Source organism: Mytilus edulis, chromosome 1 (genome assembly GCF_963676685.1).
Source record: "Mytilus edulis chromosome 1, xbMytEdul2.2, whole genome shotgun sequence".
Lineage (NCBI taxonomy): Eukaryota > Metazoa > Mollusca > Bivalvia > Mytilida > Mytilidae > Mytilus > Mytilus edulis.
The window spans coordinates 16,418,368-16,440,352 of NC_092344.1; the positions used below are offsets into that span (position 1 = coordinate 16,418,368).

At 31.5% G+C, this 21,985-nt stretch overlaps 1 protein-coding gene across 2 annotated transcripts; it reads right to left on the reverse strand.

Moving 5' to 3' along the window:
- Positions 1-256: 256 nt before the first annotated feature.
- Positions 257-20,357, reverse strand: LOC139525898 (WD repeat-containing protein 18-like). 2 transcript variants are annotated; one of them, XM_071321128.1, is made up of 11 exons: positions 20,261-20,357; positions 17,922-18,113; positions 17,187-17,297; positions 16,839-16,972; positions 16,112-16,259; positions 15,539-15,682; positions 14,962-15,026; positions 11,759-11,883; positions 11,082-11,248; positions 2,444-2,494; positions 257-409 (listed from the first exon to the last, which is right to left on the reverse strand). In XM_071321128.1, the coding sequence occupies exons 1-11, from the start codon at positions 20,276-20,278 to the stop codon at positions 275-277; spliced, it is 1,290 nt and encodes a 429-aa protein (XP_071177229.1). In that variant the 5' UTR covers positions 20,279-20,357; the 3' UTR covers positions 257-274. The 2 variants fall into 2 exon arrangements, with proteins under 2 accessions (XP_071177229.1, XP_071177230.1); XM_071321129.1 differs by having other exon boundaries at positions 20,167-20,290.
- Between the last annotated feature and the right edge of the window lie 1,628 nt (positions 20,358-21,985).

Below are 21,985 nucleotides of genomic sequence, written 5' to 3' on the forward strand. Positions count from 1 at the left end.
TAAACTTGCATTTTGAAATTTTTATCGAATAAAAAAGGATTTTTCTCAATATCACAAAATTTAATATCGCATTTAAGTCTAAAATGACAAAATCACAATAATACATGCATGTGATAATTTCAGAATTTACCGTAAATAAACCCATCATAGATACCAGGATTGAATTTTATATTTACGCCAGATGCGCGTAAATGCATGATATAGGTTCCAACTTCCAATTAGAAAAACAATGATGTTTAAAAATAACAACAAAACATTTAAATGTATAACAATTTTATGTAATTTGTTCATCCTGATGAAGAATTCCCTTTGCAGCAAATTGAAACAGTTTATGATTGGCTGACTTCAGCATGGCTATTTCTTCTTTACACTTGGCAAGTTCCTCCTCGGGGTCGGATATTTCTGGGTTCTGTAAACATACAAAGATAAATAATAGAAGAGAAACAGATTGTACAGTAGATTCATTATTATTTATTGATTACCACTTTTCATGGATTTCGTGGGGAAAGGGGAACCATGAAATTAAATGTTCAATGAATGACAAATTTCCTATATGCTTGTTTGTAGAATTTCGTACAACCACAAAATTAAATATCAACAAACATGCAAGTTTACCTTAATCCATTAAAAATGGTACCCACAAAAATAATTGAATCCACGTTATAATGATAACTCAAAATTTGAGTTAAAGAGAAGATAAAGACATATAGAGGTTTCTATAAACAAATATAAAGCATTCCTTTGTTGAAGCCATATTATTACGTAAATCAGCAGAAACAAATTATGACAAAAGAGATTATTAAAATTGCCTTAATTTATGTGCTAAGTATTAAGCATCGATGGAAAAAAAAAGACTATGTGTCTACCATTTTTAAGTCTTTTTACAGACAATAATATTTGTCTTAATCATATTTAAAAGATGAAAACTAATCTTACATTGAGCCTTCTTTCTGCCTTATTAAAGCCAATATTAGCATGTATAGATGAATGCCAATGAACAAAACTAATCCTCTTATAATTATGATCAAATATATTGATATTTGTTGTCTTCAATCATGATTTTCCATGATTTTGTCATGTCCCTTGTAATTGTACCTTGCAAGAGAGAATGGAATTATTTCTATCTTTTCAAACTGATTCTCAGGTGCTGTAACAAGCTTTAATATCATCAAAATTTACATGTTTTAAGCTAATGTAGATACATCTTTTTTATTAGATGGTATTTGACTTTGAACTAGCTGTCAGTCATTGTGAGTAATCTAAAATTTGTATTTTGTGTCTTTTTTGTTGTTGATTGTGTATAAATACCTGGCCATGTCTAGTCTGTGGTTTTGTTAGATGTTTATCTGCTTTGTATCTATCTAATTTGTTGAGGCCTTTTCAACTGATTATTATAGTTTGTTCTTATGTTGTGCTGTAACAACACTGTCCCAGGTTAAGGATAAGTTTGAGCCCCCACAATCATGTTTAACCCTATCACATTCTTTAAGAGTCTGTAGTTCAGTAGTTGTTGTTAGTTCATGGCTGTTTTTCATTTATCGTTTTTTCATAAATTGGGCCGTTAGTTTTCTCAATTAAATTGTTTTCTATTTTTTTTTGGTAAAGGCCTTTTATAGCCAACTTTAGGGTATGGGTTTTTTGCCTTGTCAAAGGCTGTATTGTTGCTTATGGTTACTTCATTGGAACTTTCGTGGATAGTTGATTCATTGACAATCATACCACATCCAAATAATTGTTTTCATTTTCATGTGGTTCAATTCCTCAGTCTTTCGTTAGGAATGTTATGTTTTGTAGACTGTTGTTTGTCTTAAGATTTTTTTCTTTTTAATTTTTTGCAATGGTATTGTTGATTTTGTTTTCCACTTATGAGATTGATATATTCTCTCATATAAAACCTATCATTTGGTGAAATATGCTATATTGACTTATGATTCCATTGAAAATAATCATTAATGTTCATTATGCATACTTCAGACAAAAAATTATGGAAATACCTATAAGGTATTGGGAGCATCAAATGGCCCAGCACTGCAATAACCTAATTATACCTCTATGTCAACTTTCTATATTTTTACAAGATTTTTTATGACAAGGATTTCTAAAACTAATTCTAAAAAGCTTTAAAAATATTTAACTATGATATTAAAAAGAACTAGACGTAAATTAGTAATTAATATGATTGTGTAAGATCAGACAATCTCATCAAAAACATAATTTTAACTATGCCATTACCTATGCCAAGACAACATGGCTTAAAGATCGGAAAAATAAATATCAAACAGAAAATTTATGTATACAGAGTAGGGATATATTGATTCTTTTAAATAATTGCCATAAACCACTGACATAAGTCACAACTGGCTAAATCACAAAACAAAATCAGTGTTTATAATTCAACATTTAAAAAATTAATTGCTAATCTACATATTCATGCTGTACTTACTTGTGACAAATATGATGATACATCTGACATATAATCAACAACAGATTCCATCTGAAAAACAAAAAAGAAAGGTAAAAAAAAACGGTGATAAACATAAGGTCATATTTTTTGTACTAGGAGATTATTTAACTCCCAGGGTATTTGAAGAAATAACATAAAAAATCTGCGACACACTGAATAACCTGTGTAGCGTGATACTTAAAAGTATGCACCACATTTTTTAGGTTATTAGGAATAGACAGAAAAAATGTAACAGTCATTCCATATCATTTAATTCTAAATTCCATTTTGGAATTAGGGAACATGTGTACTAAGTTTCAAGTTGATTGGACTTCAGCTTCATCAAAAACTACCTTGACTAAAAGCTTTAACCTGAGGTGGAACAGGCAGACGGATGCACGGACGAAAGAACGGACAGACGCAAAGACCAGAAAACATAATGCCCCTCTACTATTGTAGGTGGGGCATAAAAATATATGGCATACTGATATCATATGTGCCACGCACTTAATGGGTCACTTAATTTGACAGTTTATACAGCTAGCTGAACTCCCTGTTCATGAAAGAATTACGAATTTGCCAGGACATTTAAATGCTGAGAGAAGCAAATTTTGCAAAAAAAACGACAGGGCGTCCAAGAAACGGCAGAAAAAAGGTACAGGTGTCAACAAAATTGGCACGATTGCAATAAAACAGGGCGGGTGCTGTGCTCTGTTCAAACTTTGTACCTAGAACACTGATGAGATTTTTCCTAACAGGGTACATTTAAGCAAAAATATTGAGTAGATTTTATGCATGATTATGATTCATAGAATTTCAGATGGTAGAATCCAAAGTCAACATGTAAACTAACCTAAGATAAAACAACATACAAAATAATATTTAACAAGAGGCTGTCACAACGACAGCAAACTGGATTTATTAACATTTATTTGTGTCCTGGCAATATCACAAGAACCATTACTGATGAATGGTGAAAGTGAAAATCGTCAATATCAAATTTGACCTCCATTTTGTCATCAGTATCAACATATTAAAATTTGAAAAGCTTAGATTGAAAGGTTCATGAGTAAATGCAACAACGTGAATGGAAACGCCATTTTACGATCTTTCAAGAACCATAACTCCTGAACGGTAAAAGTCAAAATCGTCATTATTGAACTTGACCTCTATTTTGTCATCAGTAACATCATATTAAAATTTCAAAAGCTTTGGTTGAATGGTTCATGAGAAAATGCACGGACACGACGGGAAACACCATTTTTCAATCTTTCAAGAACCATAACTCCTGAACGGTAAAAGTCAAAATCGTCATTATTTAACTTGACCTCCATTTTGTCATCAGTAACAGCATATCAAAATTTCGGAAGCTTTGGTAGAACAGTTCATGCATAAATGCACGGACACGACTGGAAACTCCATTTTTCAATCTTTCAAGAACCACAACTCCTGAACGGTAAAAGTCAAAATCGTCATTATTGAACTTGACCTCCATTCTGTCATCAGTAACAACATATTAAAATTTGGGAAGCTTTGGTAGAACAGTTCATGCATAAATGCACAAACACGACTGGAAACTCCATTTTTCAATCTTTCAAGAACCATAACTCCTGAACGGTAAAAGTCAAAATCGCCATTATTGAACTTGACCTTCGTATAGTTGTCAGTAATAACATATTAAAATTTTAAAAGCTTTGGTTGAACGGTTCATGAGTTAATGCACGGACAACATTGATTGACGCCCGCCCGCCCGCCCGCCAAGCCGCCCCCCGTACATCCCCAAATCAATAACCGACATTTTTGTCACAAAAATCTGGTTAAAAACAAATGACAAACAATATCAACTAGCTGTCAAATTGTATTAAAAAGACAGATCTACAAATGCATATCACAAAAAGTCAAAACACAAGGGCAAGACATGTAAAGACAAATAACAAGGCCAAGACAGGTGAACAGACAAAAACCATGGACAAGACAGGTGAACAGACCAATAAGATGATGAGACAGATAAACAGACAAATAACATGGACAAGACAGATGAACAGACAAATAACATGGACAAGACAGGTGAACAGACAAATAACATTGACAAGACAGATGAACAGACAAATAACATGGACAAGACAGGTGAACAGACAAGTAACATGGACAAGACAGGTGAACAGACATGTAACATGGACAAGACAGGTGAACAGACAATTAACATGGACAAGACAGATGAACAGACAAGTGACATGGACAACACAGATGAACAGACAAGTAACATGGACAAGACAGATAAACAGACAAATAACAAAAGTGGTGAACAGACAATAACATGGACAAGACAGATGAACAGACAAATAACATGGACAAGACATGTGAACAGACAAGTATCATGGACAAGACAGGTGAACAGACATGTAACATGGACAAGACAGGTGAACAGACAAATAACATGGACAAGACAGATAAACAGACAAGTAACATGGACAAGACAGATGAACAGACAAGTAACATAGACAAGATAAATGAACAGACAAGTAACATGGACAAGACAGATGAACAGACAAATAACATGGACAAGACAGATAAACAGACAAATAACAAGACTGGTGAACAGACAATAACATTGACAAGACAGATGAACAGACAAATAACATGGACAAGACAAATGAACAGACAAGTAACATGGACAAGACAGGTGAACAGACAAATAACATGGACAAGACAGGTGAACAGACAAATAACAAGGACAAGACAGATGAAAAGACAAATAACAAGGAAAAGACAGGTGAACAGACAAATAACATGGACAAGACAGATGAACAGACAAATAACAAGGACAAGACAGTTCAACGGACAATAACATGGACAAGACAGGTGAACAGACAAGTAACATGGACAAGACAGATAAACAGAAAAATAACAAGACAGGTGAACAGACAAATAACATGGACAAGACAGGTGAACAGACAAGTAACATGGACAAGACAGATAAACAGAAAAATAACAAGACAGGTGAACAGACAAATAACATGGACAAGACAGGTGAACAGTCAAATAACAAGGACAAGACAGGTGAACAGACAATAACATGGACAAGAAAAATAGCAAGGACAAGACTTCTGTACAGACAAATAAAAGGACAGAAAATATAATATAAACAAGACTGGTAAATAGACAAATATACAGGACAACACAGATGTACAGTCAAATTATCAAATAACACGGAAAAGACAGATGTACCCTCTACAATTATATACAGTCAAATAAGATTTACAATACAGAGAAACAGTCCAATTAAAAGGATTAAATCAATGTAGACATTTAACACAAACAAAGCAAACACTGTCTCCTTGAAAGTTTAAAATTTGTGCCTGATATCTGGTCAGACAAATTCGAACATTTTGCCAATCAAAAATATGATTAAGCAGATATGTATAATGAAGATCACATACAAACTTTGAAAATAGTCGTTTGAATGATATTAAGTCAGAAAATTGAATAAACTTGTCCAACCAAATCAAAATGTCAGGTGGTCAGGCACAGGCACTTGTCTCGGAAAAAAATAATCCTATATACCTTAATATATATATTAAGGTATATAGGGAAAACATTCTGAGACAAGTACCTGTGTGGTCAGGCATATTAAGGGTCCTTGGCAGATGAACAATCAAATAACATATACAAAATAAATAAGTATCCTCTGGCTTCTTATATCAAATTTCATGTACAATACAGATGTACAGTCATAGAACAAGGAGTCAAGGACATGAGAGTTGAACAGACAAAATAATGACCAAATATTACCTGGCATTGGAAGATTAAGTTTTAATACTGTACTTCTAGTTAGAAACATGTGTCCTTACAATTTTAATGCCCTAACCTATTACTAATTAATAACAGACATTTCAGGATAGTTTATCTGTTAAATCATATTATTTCTATATTTGTAGTTCATACTTTTCCTCATAGACATCGACAAATGCAAATTTAATCAAATTCCCTCAGCACAGGATGTTTCAACATCATTACCAGAAGCCTTAATAATCATCAGACAAGCTACAATATTTACTCCAATATTAAATCAATTTATCTGAAAGTGTCAGTTTGGTAAATAAATCTCTTATCAATGACTTAAAGATATCAAATACTTATTTAATGTATATTATTGCTGTATCAGGAAATTAATTGCCAGTCATAAGTCAAGGATTCTAGTAACAAATAACCAAATTTATTATCTTGTCCTTCATATATGAAATTGTAAGTTTGTTTATTTTTGTAGGTACCAATTGCAATTTTCATGGATTGAGGAAAAATGGTTATTTTCATGGATATTTGATGTCGTGGTTTGCCAAAACCTGCATACGAGCCTATAGAAAATTTACTCTTTGTTGAACATTTAAATTTGTGGTTCACCTATCTCAAGTCAGGTAACAGGTCACTGATTGGTTGTTCCATAAATAATTTAGCTTATGCATATTCAGAGAGCTTAAAATCTGGAATTGACACTTGCCTACTACTTAAGACTTTTCATAAACTTTTTTGGGGGGCATATGTGTTAATATTGGTTGTAGGTTAGTCTTACTTAGCTGTGTTGTCAAAGGCAGTTCAGAAATCAGATAATGGCTGATCAAAAAGAGCATTAACACATTATATCAATAAAAGAGTATACAAGATAATCAATCATCAATCATCTCTGACAGCAAACCAACAATACACATTTATCAAACTATTTGTCATCTTGATATCAAAATAAGGCCTTCAATAATTTACAAAGAAATGCAAGTTCTAAATCGTCCCAACCATTGACTTTGAGAACAGACAAACTGTAATTAAATTCAACATAGACAACCAAAGGTCACAGTGACAGCTTATGTGATGTATATTTTAAAAATAAAATGTGGAGTGAATAAAAGATGCTATTAATCATTTGCATTGTTATTAATACTGAATTTCATTTCTTTAAAGTTAACTTGGCTTTAAACACTGTACTAAGATCTGACCTACGAAAGCACCTCTGCTAAGGTTTAACACTGACGTTCCTATTTCTGAAATAATTTGTTAAAAACTTAATCTTCTGATGGATTTGTAAATAAATTCCTTGTCACTTTTCTCTCTATATAAAATGGATACAACGATCTGATTTTCCTAATTGACTTTTTTATCTCAAGGAAAAGTAATGGGATTAGTTTTCCCTGTACTGTGTATGTGACTATTTGTATCATGTTCTCTATCAATATCTGACAACTTACAACATTTCTTCCAATAAGACTCATATTTCATTGGAATAATTTAAAGAAGTTACTAAAAGATTACCCAAACATGAACTTATAATTTGCAATTACTGTATGTCCTGTGTCATTGTACGGCAGGAATATACATGACAGCTCAACAATTAATTAATTAGAAGTTAAAGAAAACAATTACCTAATTTAGACTTTTCGAGAATGTGCAGTTCTATGAAAAGGCTTCATATATATATTTAACAATAAGAGTGTTACTATATCCTATAGATTTGAATTTCTTTTTCTTTTTTAATTTGTTTTGAATTATTTTTTTATCTCTTCCTTTTAAAAAAAAATTGAAAACATTAAATAAATTTACAGTATTTATGAGTTAAACCTGAACTACATGAACTTCTTCTGCAACAGTGTTTGTTACATTTATTTTGATTTGATAATGCATAAATTTTAAGGAAACAATTTTAAAATTGAAAGTTTGAAATTGTGTATACCAGCACACACATCAAGTATTTTTTCAATATATAATTTGTGGGTGTTTTCTTTTTGTTGCATTAGAATTATGATAATCGTATCTATTTTGAAGATTTTGGGCTACAACTTAAGTTTTGAAGGTTTCGAATATAAGTTTACTAGCCTACTAGCATAGCTAATATATCACTGGTAATCTAAATTTGCCACATTTAATAATCATTTGATACACACGAATCTTCAAATACAATACCATGATCTACCAATACTGTCTACTATATACAGTCATTAGTAAACTGGTAACTCTTAATTGTCTGTAATAATCATTTGAATTCCTGGCAGAAAATAAATCTTCCAAAATCTTAACTTTTATTTGACTGATCATTAGTCACTACCTCTCCTTTTTGATTTATAACATTCAATCTTAATGAATAGGACTGATTACTCTATTTCAAGTTTTGAATATATTTCTTGTCTTGTGTAATAATGTTCTTGGGTATATTAAAACATTTACAATTATATCAATATATCTTTTCATTAAAGCAATACAGCTACAGGCTCGGATCATTAATTTAGCAAAACAACTACAGGCTCCAATCATTTCATTAAAGCAAAACAGCTACAGGCTCCGATCATTACATGCATCTAAGCTTAAAATCAACGGAAAGAAGCCATGATTTATATTTATAAATAGCAGACTTTAATATAATGCTTTCCAATATATCAATTTAACTCGGTCATAAAAACCAGTGGAACTATTTATTAAGTATAATGGCCTTAAGTAACATCAAAATGGCATTTGTTTGATTTATCGACTTGTATTACTTATTAAATATTTTAAGACTAGACGAAACATGGTAATTATCATGTGACATTCTTTCACATTTAAAAAATAACAATAATTAAAGATTAATCTAAAATATAATTCAATCTCCAAAACCCTTCAAAATATAAAAACAGAAATTGTAGTTGATATCAATATACTGTCATATTATAGCAGAGTGAAATATAACGGCTAATCCGATAATTTGATTTTGATGAGCCTACATCCTGGCTAATCCAGTAATGTGATTGGTCACTTTGACATGGAACATAAGTCCATATCCCATGTGAAGATCCCAAATAACCTAATATTCAATTACAAAAATGTTGTAAGCTAAATATTATTTTTTGTTATTTTCCTTTCTTTATTCAAGTGAACAATATGTTATTCTATAACAAAGATTTATTAATGCTATTTTGTGTGTCATTTTCTCCTGATTTGTGATTGCTGATAGCTTTTCTATTCCAATATTCTTTTTTTATTAACTGATTTATTTCCATGGGCTTTATTTTTAGCAATATATTTTCTGAATTCATTGTAATGGAGTCATATATTTTTTCTCCCACCTGTGCTTCTCAGTACTAAAAGACTTGCCAAGGGGCTGGTGTCAATTGATACTATCAATACCTATATGTTGTAAACCATTTGATGTTAAGAATTGAATTGAAGATATGGAAGCTTTCCCTTTAAAGATCAGAGCTTCATTATTATCAACTGGATTTTGAAGATGAACAACCTGATTTCAATGAAATGTTTTAGGTCATAATTGGACAGAATAGACTACTTTCCAGTTCGATGAATTTCCGTCAAAAACTTTGGTAGAAGTGAACATCACTCGTGCGTTAATGGGCGTCATCACTTCCGTTCCTAAGTTGAGCGAGTGGTTGGAAAACTATGATGCTATATTGCACAAATTAATTTCCCATACTTGACAATCAGCCCTGCTGTCATTAGGGAATTGTGATTTAAGTACCTACAGAACAAATATTATTTCTAGTTTATCCTGAACAATGTCGATCACTTAAAGACGCTTGATGAACGTTAATAGTGCAGGGATACAGGCGATCCCCTCTATCTGGTAAATGACATCATAAAGGCGTGCATAATTGAAGAGTATTTTCCAGTGACTGACAAACTGGAAAGTGGTCTACTGAACTGGCTTTTGGTTCATTCATAAGTTTTCCCAGCAGGCAGGCCAGTTTTATAATACTATAGGAAAATTCATCAAACAAACAGAGATTGTTCTTAAAACTGTGTGGAAATTTAAATGGAAGAGAATGGTCCTTCAACTGTCATTCAATATTTATCTACTCTACTAGATAACATCAATTATCTTCAACTGACATTCAATTGTTTTAGATGAAAAGATTGACAACCAATGTTATTCCTATAATCAATATCTTTAATGTCACCCTACAGTTATCATAGTTATATCAATAGATCAATTGTCAACATCAACAGATTGTTATTTATTCTTATATTACCATAAATTACTATTAAAATAAAGACAAATAATCTATAAAACACAACTCCCACATACACGATTTAATCTCACACTTGTATTTATTACAGGGCCATTCAGTAATCTATTATGTAAATCTTTTCACTAGACCGTTTTTGCATACAAATTAATGATTAACATTTTAGGTACATAAACATTCCAGTTATAAACAAAGAATTTAATTTGATGAAAATTACAGATTGTTATGGTCTTCCAAGGTCAAGAAAACAAGTCAAAAAGAAATGTGAACAATAATTCTGCATATCAAATACAACAAAGGACAGACAGACAAATGGGCAGACACAAAGACCAATTAGACATAGGCAGAGCATAAAAAAACAAAATTACACTTGATGTAGTGAACAACTCCTCAATGGTCAAATCTGATGAATAATCGTTATTATATTTTCAAGATACAAGTTTTTGACAAACAAAAGAAAAATATTAAAAAAATTAAACTTTTTCCCAAAATACAAAAGTGGTATCCACCAAAATTAATGAATAAAAACTGGACAAACAGAAAAATAAACAAAGAGGCTTGATAGTTCATTGGAAGAATGGAAAAAAATAGTGTCATGTGACTCTTATTAAATTTGCATGAAATATATTAACCAGTACCTTTTCTGAATGATTAAACATCATAGAAACAGTGCCATCAGACTCGTCAGTTTGTTCTCCAGGTATGTATAGATGGCGCTGGAATGGTTTGATGATGCAATTTCTGGGTGTGTTCAAATCCAGTAGCGCTGGAGGGGTTGGTATCAAGAAAACATTGGTTAACATTCCTGAAATAGATAAGTTGATATATTTGTTAGTTAAACAATTGTGGTGTAAATTAATCTTTGATTCAATATGGCAATAATATAGATTTTTACTGAAGTTAGCAAAGCAACAGGAATGGAATTCATTTAATTGAAGGAATATTTGTTATACTTGTTATGATAATCTTAAAGAATTTTATATTTCTATTAATTCAAATCTTTTTAAACTAGTTATATCAGGGGAGATAAGTCCGATAATTTTGCTCAATGTTAAAAACAATGTACAATAAATTAACTATTTTGTTATGTAGTATGAAAACGGGTACAGCGACCTCAATTTTCATTAAAATTTTGATCCAAATCCTTTTGTATACCATCTATTTGTCAGACTCCTATAACTTGTATAATCTCAAGATTGTGCATCCTATCTCTATATTTTTCTGAAACCTTTATCACATGAGATTTTATTATATTAAGAATTTCATTAAACCTTATGATTGATATTTTTACAAAATTCTATAGATCATTCTTTACCTTTATGATCTAAAGTTTTTGTACACTGTCCACTGAAAACATCCCAGATTTTTACATTACAGTCATCAGAGCCTGATATTAATTTACTACCATTAATAGACACACACAAACATGTCACTTGTTTTCTGTGGAGAGAAAAAATTATATATTATTATCATTACTACACACAAACATGTGACTTATTTTCTGTGGGGAGAAAAATAAAATTAGCAATATTCATAGTTACAAGCAAGTCACTTGTTTTCAATAGAAAATGTAATTGTAATTTTTACATCTTCTGTAATCAAAGTAGGATGGTATTGCAAAGTTAACAGACCTTTATTTAAATTTCAATGTTATACTTCTAGAAAAGAGTGTAAAAAATAGTATATGGCATGCATTTTTCTCAATGTTGAAGGCTGTATGGTAACTTATAAATGCTTTTATCTTTGTCATTTAAACTCTGGTAAGTAATTGTGTCATTGGCAAACATACCATACCTCCATTTTTTTTCATTAAAAATAATAATTTGATAATTATTTTGTCCCCTGCAAATCTGTTTATCTATAATGCTAGGTAGTAAGGCCACTTTTTTTTTTATTTGTTGGTTTACAGATCCGCCAACCCTGTTTTTCACAATTTTAAAATAAAAATAAAAACGATTTTGAAGATTTTTTTTAATTCCGCCGACCCTTTTCTGTTTGAAGAAGTACAAATAAAAATAAAAACATGATAAAAAAGATTGGTCTTTCTTCTTCCAGTCGGAATACCCTCGGAGTGGATTCGAAAATTCCGTGCGGTTCCCTGTTCAGTCAACGTTTCAGCATGATCTAATGTGGTGAAAAGGAACCAGTTGAAAGGCGGTTCCCTGTTCAGTCAACGTTTCATCATGATCTTATGGGGTGAAAAGGAACCAGTTGAAAATGGAGGACCAGATACGATTTTACAATACTTACTTAGATTTACACATTAATTGTTGGAGAGTTTCGGTGTAAATCTAGTGGTTGAACAAAATGAACATTGCAGTCATGAATAATAAAAATGATCGTTTGGGAATATTGGTTTAAAAGGTCGGACCCCTGTTTCAGACAGTCAGTGAGGTTGACGGTGTGTCAACTTTGGTTCAAGTGTTGATCAGAAAGTCTGAAACCCGTCGAAAGGGGCTGTTTTAGTTCCATTACACAAATGAGGTACTAGTCCAAATATTATGACGTCTGTCAAGGCTTCCTGGCATCCCAGATTTGTTTTTAAATAGCCTTGCCAGACGTCACTAAAGGGAAGGATCGATCTTTTAACTTGCTGCCAGGGATGGGTGTCTGATTAATTGACCTTATTATATAAATACCTAAATACCATCCCACGGTACCCATTAAGACTTAATGGAACAGAGATGGGATATGGTGAACAAGATCCCAACACAAAATCAGAACATGTATTACTGTCATAGAATGCCTAACAATTAAAATCACTTCGACATTTATAAAAAGGGACAATCACAGGACTCCTCGAGATATAAGCTAATACTTAACAGTGTAAAATAGCATAAAAAGCCTAAAAAGGACATGTTTTCATGTACCACATATGAAGGCATATGACATGCAGAGCGCATATGGTATTTCCTCAATAAGATTGTATTGTGTTATGAGGAATTTTGTCACTCCCTGATCTAAATTTGACAAATAAATACACAGAACAAAGAGAAATGCAATTGGAAAAGACACTTCCCTTTCATCAGGGACATACAGTTAACTCTCGTTGTCTCGAACTCGGTTGACTCGAAATTTCGGATGAGTCGAAGTTTTCACGTGGTCCCGAACTTTATTCCATACAAAAGTATGTAATTCGACTCCTGATGAGTCGAAATTTCGGTTGAGTTGAACTAAATTTACAGTCCCAAGGTAAACAACGCATTCAAAATTCATTTTTTATCTCGAACTAATACACATGTGTCAAAACATGACCTCCGGGATTTAAATAGATTGAAGAGTTAATCTGACAATACACGTGTAATTAAATTTCCGGTCACTGACCACTGTATTGATTTATGACATGCTATTTCCATGAGTGTTTACCTAAGATTATCTTTTATAAAATTTTGATAAATAATTAGTGATACATTGTTAATGTTCATGAAAAAGTATTTAAAATGTTTACAAAACAATTAATTTGTGATTTACACTAATGAGCTTGGGTGTGTATAAAGTGAGGATTATGGCTTCCGTTGATGATCACCTAAAAACTACTCAAACGGCGTCTTTAATCTTGTTATATTTTCTTTTGAAAAGAAAGAGTGAGATAAAACAAAATGAATAGAAATCAAAATTTTCTTAAATCTCTTGTATCCGAGAATTAACAATTTTGTCAGCTATAACCGACCTGAATAACGAAACTATCGATTGGAAATTACTCTCTTGGAAAAGCCATAGGATTTTTTTTTAATTGAAACAATTGAATAAGTACATATAATGTCATTATAATAATAAAAGACTGTGACATACAAATACATCGATCTGATACTAGAATATCGACCCCCTTGCCATATTCACCCGGATTTATTTTAGCTTTACCAAGCTAAGCAAGAGTTGTGTCCCTTAGATTGTCGAACTTCCGGTGTTCGTTTGAGTCGAACTACGTGTATCTCGAAATATTTCTCTGGTCTGGCTGACTTCGACATAACGAGAGTCGACTGTATATATATATATCTGCTTTCATCAATCTACATTGACATTGGACTCCTTGTAACACATTTAATTTAAATTAAAACACTTTAACAGCAAGAATTAATACCAATTATGAAACGATCTGCATACATGGTTAGTATAATACTATTATATAGAGTAATGTCATTGTTTGTTTCTCTCCATTTTTGGTAAAAAAAAAAAACAGTATTAATTCCAATTTTTATTTTTAATTTTTTTTTCGACCTCCTACCCTATGATTTTTCATTATTTTTATTTTTTATTTTTTTTCGACCTCCTACCCTTCTTTTTTTAAGAAGAATCCTGTAAACCAACTAATAAAAAAAAAGTGGCATAAATGTCAATATAAATTAAACAAAATTTTTAAAGCAATCAAAGTAAAGTTCCTTTACCTACAGTAGCCAAGCCACTATATATACCACTACACATAGTGGCAGATAGTAACATGCAGAGTGTCAATTCTTTAATCTACTATTTAATGTAAATAAACCATAAAAATATTTTCACCCTAGTATGTTAACTTACTTGTGACCTTCAAAACATGTTATGTCCTCTGATTCTTTTTCTATATGTCTTTCTTTTTGCACTGGCTATAGACAAACATACATAAATGAACATCATTAGAGTTTAATATAAACATTCAGTTAACATATCTGGTGTTTTTTATCTTTGTGAAGGCTCGATAATCAACTCTAGTCTTATTTCATCAATAATAATATTTTCTTTATGCTTTAAAAATAGGAGTATATGACATATGTGAAGTATCATTCTTTGCTATTCAGCATAAAGTTCAATATCATGTTATTTGTGATTAATTTAAAGAAAAACAAAATCCTGACAATATGCACATCTATAGTATATCTACTAACCCACTGCATAATATAAAAGTTTTATCTTGAAATTAGCTTGAAAAACAGAAAGGGTTATTCACAGGACAAACCATTTAACTTATGTTGGATGGTAGGACAAAAGTCCTATTGGACAGGTGCTAAACAATATGCTCCCTAATAATTTTATATGAGATATGAGGTGTAGATTATAGAAACAAATTTGCCACTTGTTTAACATAACATTTTTTTCAGATTCAATACAAAAATATTACCATTTCAAACATGTCAATACAGTGAATGACTCCATTGCTTCCACCAGCAAACAAACGATATTCTGCTGTATCCATGGTAACAGATGTGATACTGACATCAAATACAAGGTTACATAGCAGGTCACCACTGACAAGGTCATACATCTGTGTAAACAAAGAGATAAATGACTGTCAAGTACAATATGCAATGTCACTTTGAAGACAGCGTACAATATATAATTTAGTAAACTGACTGTTATACTAGGTATTTAACTTTGTTGCTGTTCTTTTTCAAAAGGATTTATCTTTTTATCAAATCAATTAACAAAAACAATTGCCTCATTAATCACATATCTAAATATTTTGCTTTGTTACCACATAATTATTATTAGTATCACTATTCCATTGTAATCGATTATCAAGATGGCAATTTAATTCTATATAGCTTTTACCTGTAATTATTTTTTAATCAATAGCTGCATGGCAATTATCCAGAACATGAAAAATTTGCCACTGGACATAATGCAAACAACTATCAATCAATCTAATTACTTAAACGTTTTAACATCATTTATATTGCCTCTACAAAACTACCTTGCAAGTTTGATCCAGAGAAGATGACACAACTCTAGCTCGGTTTCCACCTGAACCTATAAATAGATCTGTGACAGGAAGTGAATGATGGGACCACACATGGTCTGGTTCAACTTGATGACTAGGATTACCACAGTCAGCTAAAACTCTGAAACAAATCATAATTTATTTACAAAAATTTCAGTAGGCTTACATAGCTAAGGCTTAAGTAATTTAAATAATCTTAACTACACATTTTTTAACTAAACAACAAAGCTTTATTAATTATAGCAGATTATGTTCGAAAGAACATAAACCAAAGAGGTCAAAGAATATTTTTTTCACTTTATTGGACTTAATAATAAATAATACTTTTTTTCATATACTCTGCACCAGAATGTTTCTACAGCTAATGAAAATTAGTGCAATATTTGTAAACCTGAGTATTCAGTGTCAAACTATTTCATAAGCCTATATGTGACAGACAAACTCTACTGAAACGGGAGATTTACATTTATTGAAATAAAAATTGCATCATATTCTCATAACCGAATACTTTGTTGCTCAACTTTTTATTTGCCATTTCTGTCTCAGTCTTTAAAATATTCAGGAATTCCTTTCTAAACCTTTATGACGAAATGCAAAATTCCTTTATTTTGTTTATACTTTGCAAAAATCTAAGCTATGCTTAAATTGTCATCACCAGAACCTTGGTGTAAAATTTAAAATTCCTTTGTTATATTCATACTTTGCCAAATTCCAAGCTATCACTAAATTGTCATCACCAGCCGTAACAAAACAGGTTCCATCATCTGTACATTTAATACATTTAATTTGTTGATAATGTCGACTCAGCACTGTCAATAAATGTCCTGTACACACCTACAAACATAAAATGGTATGCCAGTTTAACTCACAATTATTAGTCAGACTTATCAAATTCATTATAAAGAAGTTTGAAAATTAAATTTTGCATAAATTTATTTTGTTCACTTTAAAACTCTAAAAATATTGTAAATTCATAAATTTCTTCATTGCATTTATTATTCATGATGAATTACAAAAAAAATCTTTTAAAAATTGGAAATATAGATACCTGCCAAATGTGAATGTTTTCTGACACTGCAGCGATACAATAATTTCCATCTGGTGTTGTTGTAAGGGCAGTAACTCTACCAGGACAAACGATCTGCATTTGTGTGTTGTCCTGTAAATAGCAAATAGATAATCTTTAAGATATTTTCTAAGACATAAAAAAAAAGTCTGTGACAAACTGACACTGAATTGTTTTTCTATTTGTCAGCCAGTTATAAACCATTAGTGAGCTAACTTGAGACTTAGCAATCACTTAATCTTACTCTGTTTTTCTCACTAAAATTTCTGTACCAATATTAACATTTGATTTCATCAAGGATCAACATTTTGATGTAGATAACATTTTTGTTTTAAACTAAGTTTGTTAGTAAATTTATAAAGTGCTACGATGTTGTTTAATGCATATAGCATAAAAGTAACAACTAAATTTTTCAACTGGGCTACTTAGATGCATATTTAAAAAATCTGGTGTAAAAAATTGTGAACAGTGTTATCCCCTGGATACATTCATAGAACATGTAGAACTGAGTGACAACAATAATCAAAATTATGTTCAAATTACTAAAGAAACCCAACATTCAATAGATTCTTTATATGCCAAGTCTATAATGATATATCTAATCTTCAAAAATTGGCAACTATGTTTCAAATTACTGCAAGATATTTTTCAAAAGCTAGTACACAATGTATTCATATCCATCACAAAACCCTGTACGTGCTTAGTCTTAAACCTTACTGTTTTCTGAAGCGACCAGACTTGAATGACAGACTTTGTTGGTAAAGCACCAAGAATATATTCATTGTTGAGTATAGATAGTGTATGTGGTGCAGATGTACTGCCTTTAAATGTCAACAAACTGGTTCCTGCTACTGGGTCCCATATACTGGAATTCCACTGTTGTCCCGCTGCATCACTTGTAACCAATACCTTAATAAACAGAATTGTAATTTGTGATTAAAGGAACAGAAACAAGAATGTGTCCCCACTACAGGGATGCCCCACTCACACTATCATTTTTTTGTGTTCAGTGGACCATGAAAATGGGGTAAAAACTCTAATTTGGCTTTAAAATTAGAAAGATCATATCATAGGTAACATGAGAACTAAGTTTCAAGTTGATTGGACTTCAACTTCATCAAAAACTACCTTGACCAAAAACTTTAACCTGAAGCGGGACAGACGTAGGTACGAACGGATGAATGGACAAACAAACAATCGGATGCACAGACCAGAAAACATAATGCCCCTCTACAATCGTAGGTGGGGCATAAAAAAATCTTCTTTTTTTTTTATCATTTTAGGTTTATCTGACTTAGCCTATTTTTTAAGTTGTAAGTTACATTTTACAATCAGCTCATCAAACTTACATAAATTAAACAAAAAGAATCATTGAGTGGTGAATAGGAAATTACAGCAACATTAACATTTGGCATTGTCGCTGTCATAATCGATACAAACTAACTTAAACATCCTCAATGTAAACTATTACATTAATTAATTTCTATACAAATTTTATGATTTATTTAGAGCTGAGTTGTAGCTGGAAGACCTCTTTTCAATTACTGAAAGGAATATACCTGCAGTTTGGTTAAAATGTCTCTAAAATTTCATTCATAATGATACAAAAAATATAGCAGAAATTTCATATCTAAATGAAGCATATTACATGTAAATAGTTAAGAAAACTTTTCTAGTTATTCTCATTCAAATTATACCACACCGTCACACCTCTTATTTTTTAGTTTGAAAATGAAAGTTTATCTTTCTTTCTGATAGCTGATTTTGAAAAACTTGTAAAGGAGTACAGCATTAAGGTTAGATAGTGTGACATATTTCACGATTTCATTTTAAATAATAAAAAAAACATGTATCAAAACAGCCATATAAACTTGAGATAAGTGTTTAGTGCTCAAAAGAAAATTTGTGTTCAGACACTATGTCTATTAAAAAATAGAGAAGATACAACTGGGGTGATCCAGTCTTTAGCCAAAATAAAAACAGACAACACAAGGATTGAAACTGTAGAACCCAAAAGACCTCAATAGTATGAACTTGTTTGTTGGTTTCATTTCGACTCCTGTGGGTTTATATTTTTTGGCCTGATCAACTGTGGGCTGAATGACATTAGGACGGAATGACCTGATACTTTGCAACATAAATTGTAGTATTCATAATACCAGAAGACCATTACCATGATTACTAGACGAAGTGTGATACCCGCTTTTCATCAAGTAATGGACTTCTTGTAATGCTTGTAATACTATTAGACAAATTGGAAATTTTGAATTGTTTTACATTATATTTTCATTCAGTGGTCTTTAAAAGTTATATAGTATTAATATAAAAAAGGTAACATAACAGTTATTTCAGACTAAAAAAAATAACAAAAACAAATATGCAAAACAAGTAATCAATCAAATATAAAATCTATATACTCATTGTAACTAACATTTGGCATATATTTGGTCTCAACAATGATGAAGAATGCAAAATTTATTTTTATTTTAAATACTTTTTGGTACATGTACATGTATGTCAATAATGTGGCCCAATTGATAAATTATTTAATATTATTTAAAACTAAAAACAAGAATGTGTCCTAAATACATGGATGCCCATCCGACATATCATTTTCTATGTTCAGTGGACAGTAAAAATTCGATAAAATCTCTAATTTGTCATTAAAATTAGAAAGATCATTTCATAGGGAACATGATTATCGAACATGCTTACTAAGTTTCAAGTTGATTGGGCTTCAACTTCATCAAAAACTACCTTGACCAACTAGAGTTGACCAAAGACTTTAACCTAAAGCAGGACAGACGGACGAACGCACGAACAGATGAATGGACGGACGGACACCCAGACCAGAAAACATTTATGCATATATAAATTGGACATAAAAATAAGTAAAAATTGTAAATTTGGATAGCAACTATACAGTCTACATGCTGACTTCGTCATCTTTTACAAATAAAACCTGCTGCATGTAAGGAAGTTATTTTGTGTTGACAAGTCCAACTTATGTTCTTAATTTAAAGATCTATGAGAATTAAACCAAAATAATTATCTACTTCTTGCATTGTTGACATTTCTTAAATTCCCGGAAACACATGTTGAATAGGTAAAAAGAAAATCATGACCAGATAAACATGTGTAATTTCCGTGAAAGTTAAGTATATTTCTGGAAATATGAAAAATTTTGACAAGCACTATTAGATATTGTACATGATAGCACAAAGAGAGATCTTGTGACAATAAATCCAAATAAGTCTGATTTAGTACCATTAACAACAAAATGTGAAAACTTCTCTGTTCAACTTGGAAATGACATTATAGATCAAAAGACAGAAACAAAACATCTAGGACTAGTCAGAGACTCCAAAAATAAGCTGAATATCGAGGATAGGTTGAAAACCGCAAGGAAAACTGTATATGCAATGTTAGGTCCAGGCCTTCACGCACGAAAAGGAATGTCACCTATAGTAGCACTGAAAGTATGGCAAACATATGCAATTCCAAGATGCTTGTATGGTAATTAGAGATCATGAATTATACAAAAACTGACATTTTAAAGCTTGAAAGACTCCAACAACAGGTCTGTAGACAAATTCAGGGATTGCCAAACAGAACAGCAAACGCCGCCACATATGTTATGCTTGGGGTGGAGCCAATACAGTCAACTATCGATCGTCTTGTCCTTACTTTTTTCGGAGGCATTATTCAGGATAGTGCTAGCATCGAATTTATGATCATAGAAAGGCAACTATGCATGTCACCACCAAATAGTAACAACTTTATAAATAGATTAAAAGAAATTTTGGATAAATATGGCCTACCAAAGGCACAAGAAATAATGAACAATAAACCAACAAAAGAGATTTGGAAAAGGACTGTAAAAAAGGCAATAAACATGCATTGGGAAAAACAGTGGTTGGTAGAGAAAGAAAATAAAACCACTATGCAATATCTTGAAATAAATCAACAGCTTATTGGAAAGCCTCATCAAATCTGGCAGCTAGTACCAAATACAACTATCGAAGTGAAAAAGCCGAAATTAAAGCAAGGTTAATCACAAGAACTTACACATTACAATCAGACAGAGAAAAATTCACAAGAGGTCGAGAAAGTGACAAGTGCCTGCTATGTGAAACTAGCCGTGAAGATACCCACCACTTTCTGATAACATGTACTGCATTAAAGATAGAGAGAGATAAACATTTGTCGGTTCTTAAATCCTACATGAAGAACAACACACCAGTTGGAACATTCAACAGAGTAGAGGAACAAGGATTGCTTGTACTATTTATTCTTAATCCATCAGCAACAAAGTTTAAAGAACTATTCAAACTGAAGAAATCAATCTGTAAAGATATTGAAGCTATTACAAGAACATTATGTTACAGTCTTCATATAAAACGAACTTTATTAAATCAGACCAAGGCTTGTTTGGATTGCAAATTTATCAAATATACAAGAGCATTATGCTTAACATCAGAATGACAATCTAAAGTGAAAGACATTGTATATATTGAGAATGTGTCGTTAGTAATCAGGGCATAAAACTTGTGTATAGAGTGATGATTTTTATATATGGGTAATGGTGCTACTAACAGGTCCCTGTAAATATTCATATACATGTAAATATTCATATTCTTATCCTTCGGGAGTGCTCCTTAGATAGGAGGAACATACCAGTAACAGTAACAGTAACAGTATGCCTGTGGTTTCAACATCTTAACTCTATTCGGTATTTCTGGATAAATCAGAGACATATATATACTAATTGTACTAGTCCC

What these genes read in the sequence shown, in the direction of transcription:
- LOC139525898 (XM_071321128.1), bottom strand. An exon ending in AAAACATTCACATTTGGCAG is followed by an intron (nt 16,973 to 17,186) that starts GTATCTATATTT and finishes TTATGTTTGTAG; the next exon opens with GTGTGTACAGGACATTTATT. An exon ending in GTATTGACATGTTTGAAATG is followed by an intron (nt 15,027 to 15,538) that starts GTAATATTTTTG and finishes GTTTGTCTATAG; the next exon opens with CCAGTGCAAAAAGAAAGACA.